General features: G+C 44.2%; 1 protein-coding gene across 1 annotated transcript in view; it reads right to left on the reverse strand.

Moving 5' to 3' along the window:
- Nucleotides 1–15,636, reverse strand: part of dnah5 (dynein, axonemal, heavy chain 5) — a 70,268-nt gene that overhangs the window by 41,217 nt on the left and 13,415 nt on the right. The window contains exons 19-41 of the mRNA XM_061243308.1: nucleotides 15,508–15,634; nucleotides 14,723–14,919; nucleotides 14,326–14,416; nucleotides 13,054–13,196; nucleotides 12,599–12,800; nucleotides 11,986–12,221; nucleotides 11,603–11,821; nucleotides 11,388–11,450; nucleotides 10,961–11,199; nucleotides 9,987–10,227; nucleotides 9,674–9,873; nucleotides 9,332–9,485; nucleotides 9,069–9,232; nucleotides 7,923–8,079; nucleotides 6,469–6,681; nucleotides 6,020–6,244; nucleotides 5,144–5,316; nucleotides 4,517–4,695; nucleotides 3,889–4,076; nucleotides 3,133–3,327; nucleotides 2,880–3,014; nucleotides 2,477–2,584; nucleotides 99–252 (exon numbers count right to left, since the gene is read on the reverse strand). Of these exons, the coding sequence (XP_061099292.1) occupies nucleotides 99–252; nucleotides 2,477–2,584; nucleotides 2,880–3,014; nucleotides 3,133–3,327; nucleotides 3,889–4,076; nucleotides 4,517–4,695; nucleotides 5,144–5,316; nucleotides 6,020–6,244; nucleotides 6,469–6,681; nucleotides 7,923–8,079; nucleotides 9,069–9,232; nucleotides 9,332–9,485; nucleotides 9,674–9,873; nucleotides 9,987–10,227; nucleotides 10,961–11,199; nucleotides 11,388–11,450; nucleotides 11,603–11,821; nucleotides 11,986–12,221; nucleotides 12,599–12,800; nucleotides 13,054–13,196; nucleotides 14,326–14,416; nucleotides 14,723–14,919; nucleotides 15,508–15,634 (4,003 nt within the window). The remainder of the gene's footprint in view (nucleotides 1–98; nucleotides 253–2,476; nucleotides 2,585–2,879; nucleotides 3,015–3,132; nucleotides 3,328–3,888; nucleotides 4,077–4,516; nucleotides 4,696–5,143; nucleotides 5,317–6,019; nucleotides 6,245–6,468; nucleotides 6,682–7,922; nucleotides 8,080–9,068; nucleotides 9,233–9,331; nucleotides 9,486–9,673; nucleotides 9,874–9,986; nucleotides 10,228–10,960; nucleotides 11,200–11,387; nucleotides 11,451–11,602; nucleotides 11,822–11,985; nucleotides 12,222–12,598; nucleotides 12,801–13,053; nucleotides 13,197–14,325; nucleotides 14,417–14,722; nucleotides 14,920–15,507; nucleotides 15,635–15,636) is intronic.

Consider the following 15,636-nt stretch of genomic DNA (forward strand, 5'->3'; position numbering starts at 1 on the left):
TGTCTCATCTTGAACAAGCTGGTTGAGAGTTGTATGCAGCGCATGGGAACTGAAGATGTGACAGTCCCCTTGAGCAGTTACATTACAGAGCATCTTACCTGTCATGGCTCGCATTAAGGTGTGTATGCACGTGGTCTTCCCAGCACCACTTGGACCCAGGGCCATCATACCATGGCGAACCCTCTGAGTCTCAAACAGCTGTATAACCTTCAGTTTCCAAGGAGGGTGACTGATCAGACCAGCTTCTGCAACCTTGAGAACAAAGTCAGAGCAGCTTCAGAAACCTTTTGGAGAGAGTCAGAAGGGCTTTCCAAGACTGAAAACAGCACCAGCCAGGACTGCAGAGTTAGATATTAGCCAAAGACAACACAAGTAAACACAAAATGCAGCTTTTAAATGAAGGTTTTTATTATTAAGGGAGAAAAAAAATCCAAACCTACATGGCCCTGTGAGAAAAAGTGATTGCCCCCCCTGTTAAAACATAACTTAACTGTGGTTTATCAAACCTGAGTTCAATTTCTCTAGCCACACCCAGGCCTGATTACTGCCATACCTGTTCTCAATCAAGAAATCACTTAAATAGGACCTGCCTGACAAAGTGAAGTAGACCAAATGATCCTTAAAAGCTTGACATCATGCCGAGATCTAAAGAAATTCAGGAACAAATGAGAAAGAAAGTAGTTGAGATCTATCAGTCTGGAAAAGGTTATAAAGCCATTTCTAAAGTTTTGGGACTCCAGCGAACCACAGTGAGAGCCATTATCCACAAATGGCGAAAACATAGAACAGTGGTGAACCTTCCCAGGAGTGGCCGGCTGACCAAAATGACCCCAAGAGCGCAGCAACGACTCATCCAAGAGGTCACAAAAGACCCCACAACAACATCCAAAGAACTGCAGGCCTCACTTGCCTCAGTTAAGGTCAGTGTTCATGACTCCACCATAAGAAAGAGACTGGGCAAAAATGGCCTGCATGGCAGAGTTCCAAGATGAAAACCACTGCTGAGCAAAAAGAACATTAAGGCTCGTCTCAATTTTGCCAGAAAACATCTTGATGATCCCCAAGACTTTTGGGAAAATACTCTGTGGTCTGACGAGACAAAAGTTGAACTTTTTGGAAGGTGTGTGTCCCATTACATCTGGCGTAAAAGTAACACCGCATTTCAGAAAAAGAACATCATACCAACAGTAAAATATGGTGGTGGTAGTGTGATGGTCTGGGCCTGTTTTGCTGCTTCAGGACCTGGAAGACTTGCTGTGATAAATGGAACCATGAATTCTGCTGTCTACCAAAAAATCCTGAAGGAGAATGTCCGGCCATCTGTTCGTGACCTCAAGCTGAAACGAACTTGGGTTCTGCAGCAGGACAATGATCCAAAACACACCAGCAAGTCCACCTCTGAATGGCTGAAGAAAAACAAAATGAAGACTTTGGAGTGATCTAGTCAAAGTCCTGACCTGAATCCTATTGAGATGCTGTGGCATGACCTTAAAAAGGCGGTTCATGCTCGAAAACCCTCCAATGTGGCTGAATTACAACAATTCTGCAAAGATGAGTGGGCCAAAATTCCTCCACAGCGCTGTAAGAGACTCATTGCAAGTTATCGCAAACGCTTGATTGCAGTTGTTGCTGCTAAGGATGGCCCAACCAGTTATTAGGTTTTGGGGGCAATCACTTTTTCACACAGGGCCATGTAGGTTTGGAATTTTTTTCTCCCTTAATAATAAAAACCTTCATTTAAAAACTGCATTTTGTGTTTACTTGTGTTGTCTTTGACTAATATTTAAATTTGTTTGATGTGAAACATTTAAGTGTGACAGGAATCAGGAAGGGGGCAAACACTTTTTCACACCACTGTATATATTTAAGTGTAGGATGAAAACTCACCCTTGTGTTAGATCTATGACAGGGGTGTCCAATCTTATCTGAAAGGGGCTGATTTGGCAGGCTTTTGTTTTAGCTCTGGACAACAATATCTGATTCAACTATTAACTAATCATGGTCTTCAATCACAACCTAGATAAGGTGGATCAAGTGTCGTAGTGTTGGGCTAAAACAAAAACCTGCAGACACGTCGCCGCTTTTGGATTGGACACACCAGATTAATAGTACCCTAGGAACCCATGCTTACAATTATAGTGTTGAAGGCATGGGTTCCTAGGGTACTATTGACAAATTATTGAATTTATTATATGTATGCATGTACGCTATTGCTTGAACGCTATGTACAGTTTTGGTGTTATTTGCTGTAGTGGTCTTTCAGACAAAAACATCAGGCAAATGTAAATAAATGTAAAATAAAATGTCAGAACAGAATTATTACCATTATTTATCTTATTTCTAGCTTACAGTAGTTTGTACATTTACAATTTTATAATGATAAAGATTCTGTGTATTCTTATTATGCACTTCCATGATGCATGCCCCACTTGATTCTATTCTTGACAAAGGGCTCTGCCATGAGAGAGCTCCTAACCTGTTTGTCAATGGCCTTCTCCAGAGCAGGGTAGCCTTCTTTATCCAGCTGGATCCCAGGGAAGAGGTCCTCAATCAAGCTCAGGAACAGGGGCTCATCCTCATCAATCTAACAGAAACGCAAAGCCATTAACACATCAGAATTAGAACATACTCAAAAATTACACCAATTGCATTCTCACTGAGAAGTACAAGATACAGGATATACAAGAAACTGTGGACCCTAATAGATCCAGTGCATATGCATTTTTATGGTTCTGCAGCATGTAAAGAATTTAAACCTAGCTAAAACAAGCACAAATTTAAATATGTTCTAGAATGATCTGTTAGTGTAAATGATGCCACATTAGCTGTTATAAATGAGCTCTCGCCAGTTACTGCAGGTCTTGTCCTTGTGAACTCACCAGTTTTGACAGGTTCATGTCCCGCAGCACCCTCATGACGATGGTGGACTCCGTGTCACTGGGGCTGGCTCTCTTCGCCGCTCCCAGGGTGCGCAGGACAGACAGAATGTTCCGGAGTCCAAAGTCGTAATGTACCTACAGGTCACAAAGAATAACAGCATCTAAAAGGACTATAACCAAATGGGGCAGAAATGGGGCGCAGGAGGGCCCGGTTGGGCTGAGAGACTCGTGTGGCTGAGTGAAGTGGCAGCACCTGCTTAGACAGCTGCTCCTCACACAGTTTGTACAGCGTGAAGAACTTTCGCGCCAGCTCTATGTTGTCGATGAAACCGCAGCTGGCCAGCTTCACACGGATGATGATCTGTCGGTCTGGAACCATCATAGCGACTGAGCGGAAGTTGATCTTCAGGTTCTCAGGGAGCTCCTGACGACCCGCATAGCCTGGATTCTAATGGGTCAGGAAGCAGGGCAAAGTATGAAAAACAATGACATAACTTTGCCCAGTACATGACAGAAACAGGGTCAGAATTCTGTTCTGTATCTAGATTATAACAGAATCTCCTTGCATATACACAGAAAGTGCATAGTCAGAGATAAATAATCATGCCCAAATATGGATGTTCTTTTTCTTTACATTGTGAAACTGTGCAGCACTTCACCATATACACTCTGCCTGACTATACACTGACTGAGCAGTTTCTGAGATGCACAAACCACCCTGTCTGGCACCAACAATCATTCCGTGGTCACTTAGATCACATTTCTTGACAGTTGCTGAACCTCTTGATTATGTCTGCATGCTTCTATGCATTTAATTGCTGCCACATGATTGGCTGATTAAATATTTGCATGAACAAGCTGGTGTACAGGTCTACCTAATAAAGTGTAGATATAGAGTGTATATTTACTATGTTAGTCAAGTAAAATGAAACGAGTTAGACCATTCATCAGTGCAAAGGTAACATTTCTACATTCTCCAGATTCAGCTGAGGAGCTGCTGTAAGCCTACCATGGTCAGGAAGATTCCAAACTCAGGGTTCATGTCCACATTGTCCCCGTCAGTGAAGATGAAGTTTTTGCGGCGCTCCTTCTTACAGGTCAGCACAATGGCTATCTGCTGAGCAGCCACCGAGAGCACAGGCAGTTCGATGCGGTTGAACTCATCAAAGCAGCCCCAGGAACCCGACTGCGCAAGGCCTATCACCACAACATAGAAAATATCAAATATGTCATATGACAGAAACCATGCATTATGGACAACCACAAGTGAGAAATGTCTGATTGAGCACAACCACAATGGGGAAATTATTCATTACACACAACCATAACAGAGAAATTGCGCATTATGGACAAAGACAACAGAGAAATGTCTGATTATACCCAAAAACAGAAACAATGGAAATAGCCAAAATCAAGTGAATGATTACACAACAGGAACAGGGAAAAGAATAACTCAACCGGTGTGGTACAGTAACACATGACCATACAAGATATCAGTGCCATGAACAATAACACATGCTGATATAACGGAACAATATGTTCAGACTTTATAATGAAAGGCTATAGACTTTGACATTAAAATTAAGCAATATAGACTTTCAATGCTTCCATGATGGTCTAGTTGACAAGAATCACACCTTTAAATATCCTCCCCAGTCCTCGGAAGTCCATCTGGTCAGAGCAGTTGAACACAACCACATACTTTCCCAGACACCGGCCCATGTCCTTGGTAGTCTCGGTTTTGCCCGTTCCAGCAGGGCCAGCTGGAGCCCCACCCATGCTCATCCCCAGAGCCTGCGCTAGGGTGATATAGCACCTGCAAGAGGGCCACAGTAGTGCCACAGTTAGTGTAGCATAGCACTCAGAGCCACACATGAGCATAGCATCTCACTCAGGTCTTATTAGAGTAGCACATTGCCAAGGGTCACATATAGAAGCCCAAAAACATTGGCCATATATTAGTATATCATAAAACTGACTGCTATATATTAGTATATTAGAACACTGAGGTCCACACTAGAGTAGCTGTAGAGCTTGCGGTGACAAAGTGAATCTATGAAAGGATAATTGTATTTGCAGGAAACACCATACAACTTTTTTCTTCTATACATAATCATAAAGAGTCCAAACCAATTACATAAACTTTCAGATAAATTTGGCCATGGTGTTCTTTTCTGCGCAGCAATGCCAGGGAAGGAGCATTGCAAAGAGAAGGCAGTCCATGTGGCAGGGGCCATACCATTTGATGTTGGGACAGTAATTACCTGTCAGTGAGTGGGGTGATGACCAGCCGGTCTGTGCAGCCCAAGAACTCGTTCTGGTAGATGAACCCAACGTCTGTGATGTTAATGAGCATTTTGTCTGAGTCCTCATTAAAGTAGAATCTGCACTGCTTCAGCCACTCAAAGTCTGTGGGGCTTTTGATATGAAGCCGGCACTAAGGAAAGAAAGAGAGATTAATGCGGAATTGAGCAGAAACCAATTTATACCAGGAAGATATGCGGTGTGACAGCTGAGCACTGGAGAAAACGGTGCTTAACAGTACCACTTTGAAACTGACAAACTTTGGACTTAAAATAAAACACAAATAATCAGCGCATATAGCACTGGCTTTGTATACATGCGTTGTTTAAAAAAGCTGCGATAAAACCTGAGGTGCAAATTCATCAAACTGCATATTATGTACAGAGGGAACACAGATAACTTTTCCTGTATGCTGTACAGGTCTGCATTCAGAGTGACGCCACGCTGTCAGGCTTCATTAACTCTGCTCTGAGGGGGACTGGTAGAGTTTGCAACCAGAGGAAGAGATGCCTTAAGGTAACTTTAGAACTCTAGCTACACAGAACATTTTTAAAGAAAGGTTTACTTCCCAGTGGGCATAAAAGTTCTGAAATAAAAAAAAGTACAAACACATTATCCATTGAAAAAGCCAGGCAAAGACAGAATTTTAATACACCTGCTCCGAACTTCAGTCCATGACATTTGATTGGATAAAAAGATTCTTACTCAGGAAACCACAAGGAAAAACAGATTTATAATTCAGTTCCGATCGCTTTCTCTTTGAAAGTTGCAGTGTTCATCTGAACATTGAACTCAAAGAACCTGGCCATTGCTAGCTAGGCGGTCCCTCTCCTCACCAAATCATCGAAGATGTCCCTTTGATGGACGTGAATAGTGATGAGTGTCTCAAACTTTGTCCGCTCCACTGGGCCAAGGTCCTTGGTGGTCATGTCAATCAGTGTGTTCAGAAGCTCCAAGAAGCTCTGGTTTGTCTTCGACATGATCTTACGGTCATACCGCGCATTGGCCAGGGCTTCTTCAGAGTCTCTAGTCCAGATCATCTGTATTCCCAGCACACCAATCTGAAAAATGTGGCAAGAAATAGTGTATATGTTGTTAACACATTAAATATAATATTCCCTGTAAATATTAAGATGAATGACACTTTTTCCACAATTTTCTACGCAAGAGATTACGAGCCATGAAAAAGAGCTGCTAGCCTATTCCATGTTATTGTTTAAAGAGGATCAGAAGACAATATTTTAACCCTATAAAAGGGGTTCTGGCTGCTGTTACTACAGAACACCTGGGCAGGGAAGGAGTCCAGGAATTCTATTAGCTGGAAGGCTGAGTCTTGAATGGCAAGGGCAGCCTGTCGGATGACCAGGTGCAGGGAACGGCGGGACTCCTTCAGCAGGGCGTTCAGCCAAACCTCCACGTTCCCCTCTGCTGTCACTGGCCGCTCCAGCTCCACCGTTTCCCCCTCCCGTGAGGAGATGGCCAGGATCCGGTCATACATCTGGTAGTACAAGAGAACAGTGGTTCCAGTGATGAATAGAATAATCCATGCCTTAAAGGTACATTAGGGAATTTCGGACTCCTAATGGTTAAGAGAGGAATTGCAGCAACAAACACCCTCAAATTACAAAACTGTTTATCCCTCCCCCTTCTCTGTGAATGTGCTGATGTTGAAACCCTCCACTTGCTCCAGGTTCTGATGCACTGTTTTGTAAAGCTGACGGTGACAAACGGCGACAGAGCCTGCCATCTTTTTGTAGTGTTCTAGTAAGAAAATGTCACTCGTCTACCTCAAACGATAGAACTGTAACTTACAGAGTTACAGAGTAATTTGGTTTAGCGAAACACACCCACGACACATAGGTCTCATTTTCTTTGGTTTAACCACAGGAGATGTAGGATCTAAGGATTGTTTACAGGTAGGCTCCGCTATTGTTGATGGGCAAGGCTTGCGCATGTTTCCCACTGTAGAAAATCTGCAGTTTGCTGAATTTTCACCTTCATTTTACTTTTACTTCTACCATTACAAATAGCTTGTGTGTGCAGAGCCGGTGCCATATGTTTTGTGTATTATTTGTGTTTTAAGTCCAAATGTTTCATATAGTTTCAATGAAAGTGATACTGCTTCGCACAATTAATTCCAGTGATAAGCTGTCAGACAACATATCCTCCTAGAATAAATTGGCTTTCAAATTGAAATAAATTCCTGCTCAATTCCTTAATTTCTCTGTCTTTCCTTAGTGTCGGTTTCATAGCAAAAGCCCCACAGAGTGGCTGAAGCAGAGAAAATTCTACTTTAATGAGGACTCAGACGAAATGCTCATTAACATCAGAGATATTGGGTTCATCGACCAGAACGAGTTCTTGGGCTGCACTAACAGGCTGGTCATCACCCCACACACTGACAGGTAATTACTGTCCCAACATCAAATGGTATGGCCATAATAATCCAACACTTCACTAAGATAAAAGCCTGGGTAACTTTTATGACACAAAAACATCATAGGGAACCTGTATTTCCCATGTCATCAAAGTAGATTTATTGTCTCTGCTCAGTTGTTGTTATATTATGGATGAGAAAAATTCTAAGTGTACCACAGCAGTCGTATTTTGCGAATACCTCTGTGTGGAATCAGCCAGATTTTACAAGTGTCATGTCCTGAAAGCAATGATATTTCACTTGTCATGGAAGAAGATTTTTATGTGTATCCTGTTGTTGAAACTAAACGATTGTATGTGTACCTTATCATGGAAGCGGACAGTCTTTATGTTGTCAAAGATATTTAGCAGATGTGCTTGGATGGTGTGGGAGTCCGATGCCTGGCCCAGGATCTCCAGGAGTGCAGGGTCCGACACAAAGAAGAACCGAGGGAACATGAGCCGTTTCTTCTCCAAGTACCTTCACAACACAGGTACATCAATATAAGTGTACACAGACATTAGACCTTTATGTAAGAGGAAAGCGCTTCAAAAAATATAACAACTGTTGCCTTGCTGGTGTAGGACACTGGGAGAGGTCCTAATAATGTAGAACACTAGGAGAGACCCTGTTGTTGTAGGACACTGGAAGAGGCCATTTGTGTATGACACTGGGAGAGGCCCTAATGATGTAGGACACTGGGAGAGGCCAAAATGATGTAGGACACTGGTAGATGCCCTGCTGATGTAAGACAGTAGGTGAAGCCCTAATGATGTAGGACACTGGGAGAGGCCCTAATGATGTAGGACACTGGGAGAGGCCCTACTTATGTAGGAAACTGGGAGAGGCCCTGGTGATGTAGAACACTAGGAGAGACCCTGTTGTTGTAGGACACTGGAAGAGGCCATTTGTGTATGACACTGGGAGAGGCCCTAATGATGTAGGACACTGGGAGAGGCCAAAATGATGTAGGACACTGGTAGATGCCCTGCTGATGTAAGACAGTAGGTGAAGCCCTAATGATGTAGGACACTGGGAGAGGCCCTAATGATGTAGGACACTGGGAGAGGCCCTACTTATGTAGGAAACTGGGAGAGGCCCTGGTGATGTTGGGCACTTAGAGAGGCCATGATGATGTAGGACACTGTGAGAGGCCCTAATGATGTAGGACACTGGGAGAGGCTGTAATGATGTAGGACACTGGTAGATGCCCTGCTGACGTAGAACACAGGGACAGTCCTGCTGATGTAGGACACTAGGAGAGGCCCTAATGATGTAGGAGACTGGGAGAGGCCCTAATGATGTAGGACGCTGGTAGATGTCCTGCTAATGTAGGACACAGGGACAGCACTGCTGATGTAGGACACCAAGGAAAGGTCCTAATGATGTAGGACACAGGGAGTGGCCCTGATAGCGTATAAGACTGGGAGAAGCCCCGCTGGCATAGGATACTGCTACATGAGTGTTACCCTGTGAGGGACTTTTGGCATATCTCCAGCTGCTCCAGCAGGTGGGGCAGCAGTTGGCCCATGGTCTCATCCCCCACACAGCACTGCACCACATTGGGCATCTCATGTGCACGAGTCATTATCTTCACCCATGACTTGTCAATGTTAGAGAACCGTTTTGCTTCCTGCAGTGCAAGAAAGAGGATGCAGATATCAAATGAGTCCTTTCAGTACCTGTCAATAGCTGCATGTCACAAGCTCACACATTTGTTTTTGCACAATACCTTTGGTAGCTGTTTGGCTATGTCTCCACCCACGAATACTGCTTCCAAGTAAATCCAGAGGTTCTGAACAGTCATCCAGTTCTCAATAATGTCTGTAGTGTTGGAAAGGTTCTGAACCCATTTCTGGATCTGTGCCTTGAATGGAGTGTTGTATCTGCACCAGTTCAGAGGGTTAAGTATTTCAGCACATGATTTTTACACCAAGGTTTTAAATACACAAATAAAAAATCTCAGTCCAGGAATCTAAAAGCTTAAAAAATAAAGTAAACAGGAGATCATTCAAAATAGACAATTAAAATACCCTTCTCATTGCATCTCTGTGAATGGAAACGCTCCACTTACCTGTTACTCATGAGAGAGCCCAGCACCATCAGACTATCCTCCATACTGGCGATGACCTCAGAAGTGCTGTCTCCTCGTAGCAGCAGTTCCCCACGCGTTTTAAAGTTGGCAAAGGTGAAGGTCTTATTGTCCCACTCTGCAATCACCTGCTTCAGTTTCTGTTCAATGTCTCGCTCTTTGACTGCACTGATGCAAATGTCCTGTGGAGGAAGATTGCAGTATAGAGGCCCATCACAGAAACATGGCAGTCTGTGCTCTACAGCACAATTTCACTCGGTTTTTGCACAGTGAGTAACTAAAATAACAGCTTTACCTCAATTTCTTCTTTACATTTCAGAAGAGGGGCTTCCATGATATTCCGGAGCTTGAAAGTGTCTGACTCCACCTCAAAACTGTGTCTAGTCACCTCTGTGATCCTCTTCCAGTGACGTGTCATCATAGCTTTGTTTGTCATCAGCTCCAATATGGGGCAGCACTCACTGAATTCGTCAATAGTTTTCTTCAAGTCTAGGAAGGCTTGCCACTCTTTCAGGGCACGAGGGAGCTTTCGGCACCTGAGACAAAGAAAAATGTTCGATTCAGACTGCTGCATTAACATCTTAACACATCAGAAACAGTGATGACAGAAGTCACCCAATATTCTGCAAGTTAAAATCCAAGGGCAAAAACTATTTTCCTTTCTCTACAGAAATAAAAAGAACCACATGCCAGTGATTCTCACTGATGCTAATGAGGTTAAATACCATGTTTGTTTATACAATTCTACTGTCTGCCATCTGCAGTAGGGGACAGGGTGACAAAGCAAAGAAAAATAGTACATATAAAGAATATAACAAACAAACAGCTGGCATAATTGTCTCATAAGAATTGTCATAGGAGGATAGTCCTCCCTCCTAATTCCCCCCCCCCCCCCGATATCCCTCTTGTCTAACCCTAACCATAAAAAAATTGCACTTACGATGACTGTCTTTTTGTTTAGAACAGCCCTTCATATGTATTTTACTAGTTATAGATTTGATGCTTTTAACCTGTGGAAGAACCTATGCACTTGTAAATCGCTTTGGATTAAAATCGTCTGCCAAATGACTAAAATGAGTCCCCTATTGAGTCTGGTTCATATAAGGTTTCTTCCTACATTTTATTTAGGGCAGATACATCATAAAAATGTCACAGATTAGGATGGCGAAACTAATTCATAATACTGCAGATGCTCATGATTCAAGGTACAGTTGCATAACTTAGATTTTATCAGACTTCATCATAGTATTTCACAGCTTTGTCACCAACCGTGTCTGGAAGTCTAGAAGCTCATTATTGATCCTCTCAATGTGAATGTCGGCCCACAGGATGTCATAATATCCATTGACCGTGTCAATAACATTGTTGTAGAGGCCATAAAGCTTCTGGAGAAGGGTCAGCTGCTTCCTGATCTCCAGTAGCTGAGGGTGCTGAGTAACAGAGAGGCCAAACAGTTCCTCTCCCCCAGTGTAGGTGACATATTTACGATATAGGTTGTCAAAGCGATTCTGTGAAAAGGGAATAATAAACAAATGCTTTCAAAAACACTCCATGTCAGATCTGTATTTCATTGCATCCACATACCCCATCACATTCTGCTTTATTTTTACACAGAGCATGATTTTAGAAGGGAGGATTAGCCTATGCTGGTTCAAGCAGAACCAGGCTGCGAACTGTTTCATCTAAACACACATACCTGGAACATTATGAGCCTATCACTGGCATCCTGAGGGGCAAGACCAACAGCCATGGGACCATCCTAAAAAAAAGGCATTTGTCATCACATCATGGAGGAGATCATATTAAACACCCTTTCATTAGACAAAGTTTCATTTTGTAGTTGTCATGAAATTCCTATAGCATGTATTCCACATAAATTGTTTGATTATATGTTTGTGAGGGAGAGTCAACCTTGTCGTAGTCCTGGTAGAAATTATCGCAGTCTTCCACAAAGGTCTGCACATTGTTGATGAGTTCCCCCCTGAAGTTTGGCTGCAGGGAGACCAGCTCATTCTGCACCTCCGTGCCTCGGGCCAGAAGCTTCTCCCATGTATAACGCAGAGTATCCACCCGCTCCGCCTCTTCTTTGGCGACGGACAGCTCATACTTGTGCAACATGGCGTAGGACTCCTGGGGGAACAGAACATGACAGGATGTTATATGTTTTCATCTGTATATCTGATCTAGCTTATACAATAAAACTATCCCAATAGGAAACAACCTGAAACTATTCTTAGAACATGGTCACTCCATTCATCCAGCACACAGACTTGCTCTATTACACACAGTCCCACCTCTATTGGGCCCACTTGGAAATCAATGGTGATCTGCTGCTCCCTGATTTCCTTCAGGGCTGCCATAGCAATGCGAATATCATCTAGGTCCTTGATCTGACGGTTGAGTTTCTTGCTGGCCTCTTCCACAAAGCTAAAGATGTGTTCCATCTCTGTCCTGTACTTCCTGTTGCAGTGGTGACCATAGTCCACCATCCAGCCCTTGGTTTCAGCTGTCAGAGCCATTTTCAGGTCAGCTGTTGAAACAAAGGATATGCTTACCACACATTAGCTTTGAGCAGCAGCTGTCACACCAAGATACATATGGGTTGAAAACTAGCCACAGAGACCCCTGTGGTATGCCATTATTTTGAGTTATCATTATAGTATGAGTTCCTAGCATGGGTTCTTAACATTTGAATATATCTGTTTGTGAGTGACAAAGCTGTGAGTGTTAGCATCACATAGCCTGTAGAATATATGCGGCGTTGTTTGAAAAACGTGCATGTGGCAGTGTCTATTTGTGTGTGGTAATGTCAATAAAGTGTTCCTTTGCGTGTAAAAGTGTCTCTAATGTCTGTGTGAGAGTCAGTGTGAGTGTGTGTGGCACAGTATGTTACTTGTCTGGCAGTACCTGTGTAGAGAGCCAGGGCTCCCACAGTGACAAACTCAGGCTCAGCATTGATCTCAAGCTCCAGGTCCCTGTAGTATAGGATCTGTGACTCAAATTCAGAGAGCAGGGGGCTGCCCTGACTGAACTCCAGGATGGTGGCATCCCGATCCTTCCTCCAGATGTGGTGATAATGACTGAATCGATCCAGAGCGTTCGTCACATCCTTACCAACGATAAAATAAAGACATTTAAAAATTTAATAGAAAGCATTTACAACATTAGAAGTTAAAAAGCTCTTCTTGAATTCAGGCAAGTAAAGGGATATTTGTGTCATCATAACATACATAATGTCAAGTAAGGACAAACAGACAGAGGCTCAGTAGAGCAATTTTGTACATGAAAGCATCCTCAGTTTGTGAACATGGTAAATTTCAGTCTTGCTTTGCTTAGTCATACTTGTATCCACCTACTGGTACCTTTCTGGTGGAGTTGATTGAGGTACTCAGCACTGACACCAGCTTAACAATCTCCTTGTTCTCTGAAACACTCTTGTAGTAGTTCTTTGACTGGAAGGGGATGGTCTGGTTCACAGAGGCCGAGATGTCTGAAGTACTGCCATCTGAAGGAGACACAGGGTTAACTCTGCATAAGAACTATAGAATGAGAAGAGGTTGACGCATATTTTACAGAATAAGTTCAGGAAGATATAAATTCATATTTATTACATATATACTTATTTTGTGCTAATCTAATTCTGGTATTAACATAACTGAGGTTAAAACAGTCCAGACTATATTTGTATAAATTTTACTCATAGGGAGGCTAGAAAGGAGGGGAGATGAGTGGTTGAATCCACAGGGCAAAACTTTGATGACTGTTTGGGGCTCCTACAGTGTTTTCCATCAATGCTGTTTCCCAAAGGAGTCAGTCCTGTGTTCAGCACTCTCTCCTACAGGAGTCAGTCCTGTGTTCAGCACTCTCTCCTACAGGAGTCAGTCCTGTGTTCAGCACTCTCTCCTACAGGAGTCAGTCCTGTGTAGAGCACTCTCTCCTACAGGAATCAGCCCTGTGTTCAGCACTCTCTCCTACAGGAGTCAGTCCTGTGTTCAGTGCTCTCTCTCCTACAGGAGTCAGTCCTGTGTAGAGCACTCTCTCTCCTACAGGAGTCAGTCCTGTGTTCAGCACTCTCTCCTACAGGAGTCAGTCCAGTGTTCAGCACTCTCTCCTACAGGAGTCAGTCCTGTGTTCAGCACTCTCTCCTACAGGAGTCAGTCCTGTGTTCAGCACTCTCTCCTACAGGGGTCAGTCCTGTGTTCAGCACTCTCTCCTACAGGAGTCAGTCCTGTGTTCAGCACTCTCTCCTACAGGAGTCAGTCCTGTGTTCAGTGCACTCTCTCCTACAGGAGTCAGTCCTGTGTTCAGTGCTCTCTCTCCTACAGGAGTCAGTCCTGTGTTCAGCACTCTCTCCTACAGGAGTCAGTCCTGTGTTCAGTGCACTCTCTCCTACAGGAGTCAGTCCTGTGTTCAGTGCACTCTCTCCTACAGGAGTCAGTCCTGTGTTCAGTGCACTCTCTCCTACAGGAGTCAGTCCTGTGTTCAGCACTCTCTCCTACAGGAGTCAGTCCTGTGTACAGCACTCTCTCTCCTACAGGAGTCAGTCATTGAGACACTCAGTCGAAAGCTATTTGTCCATCAAAGTTGTTTGAGAGCAGTCAGGTTAAGTGGTGTGAATGAGAGGGTTTCCGTACCGGCCAGGCTCCTGAAGGTCTCTCCATCTTCAGAGTCACTGTCAATGCTGTCCTGCCTCAAAGCAGCCATACGTCTCTCACACATCTTCCCCTGTTAAAGATAAAACATTACCCTTTTTCAATTTTAAAACCATACAGTACACACCAGTACCTGCTACCCTATCCCTATTTCCATTTAACAAATGTACATCAACAATGACTCCTTATTCAATGAAGAAAGACCAAAAGCATGGCAATTTCACAGGCAGAATGCGCTTACATATCTCTAAAGGATTTTTAGACAGTGCAAGCTCATAAGCATGTCTCTCTGCTCAATGCAAGTTATAGTCTCTGTTTCACACCCAGCATAAGCTCAGAGCACCCTGCTTCTCTCACACAGTATGGGCTCCTTCCCCACCTTAGAGATCCTCTCCTTACTCCACTGGCCAACTCCCCTGCTGACGCAGACCACACACTCCACGGCCCGGTTCAGAGCCTGCTGGATCTCATCCAGTACCGGCACCATAACTATGTTGGGAATGGACAGCGAGATGTTGGCCCGGAAGATGGGCTGCGGTCCGCCGCCTTTCTGTCGGGCAGGAGAGTCGCTGTCGGCTGCAGAGTCAGAGTTGGTAAATGGTAAATGGTTGGCATTTATATAGCGCCTTTATCCAAAGTGCTGTACAATTGATGCTTCTCATTCACCCATTCATACACACACTCACACACTAACGGCTGCCATGCAAGGCGCCGACCAGCTCGTCAGGAGCATTTGGGGGTTAGGTGTCTTGCTCAGGGACACTTCGACACAGCCCGGGCGGGGGATCGAACCAGCAACCCTCCGACTGCCAGACGACTGCTCTTACTGCCTGAGCCATGTCGCCCCACCAGTAAGAGTTCAGAGAGTTATTGACCTATCAGTGGACAAACTGATTTACACTCAAGGGTAAGCAGACACACAACAGCAGTGTTGAGCAAAATACTGCTCTTCCGTCTGTATCTGTCTCTTTACGGCGCAGCATACGGTATTGTCTCATTCACATTCCTTCCCTCGATCTTTCTCACAGGCAACAGGCAAGTCTAAACCTCTGGACACAGCCAAAACCAATCCCCAGTACCAAGGAAACATCTAATCCAACCCCATCACCCATATCTGCATTGTCAGTGCAGAAAGTGACGTTTCCACGGAGACGAGCGTCTCACCCAGGAAGTGCAGCAGGGAGGAGGCGTGGATGCGCTTGCGCAGGCCCTCCAGGGTGTTGCGTGTCAGGCGCAGCAGGGCGTCCAGGTTGCGATGGTTGAAATGGGAGAGCAGCTCCTGGGCCTCTTCCT

This window comes from Conger conger, chromosome 1, assembly GCF_963514075.1.
Source record: "Conger conger chromosome 1, fConCon1.1, whole genome shotgun sequence".
Classification (NCBI taxonomy): Eukaryota; Metazoa; Chordata; class Actinopteri; order Anguilliformes; family Congridae; genus Conger; species Conger conger.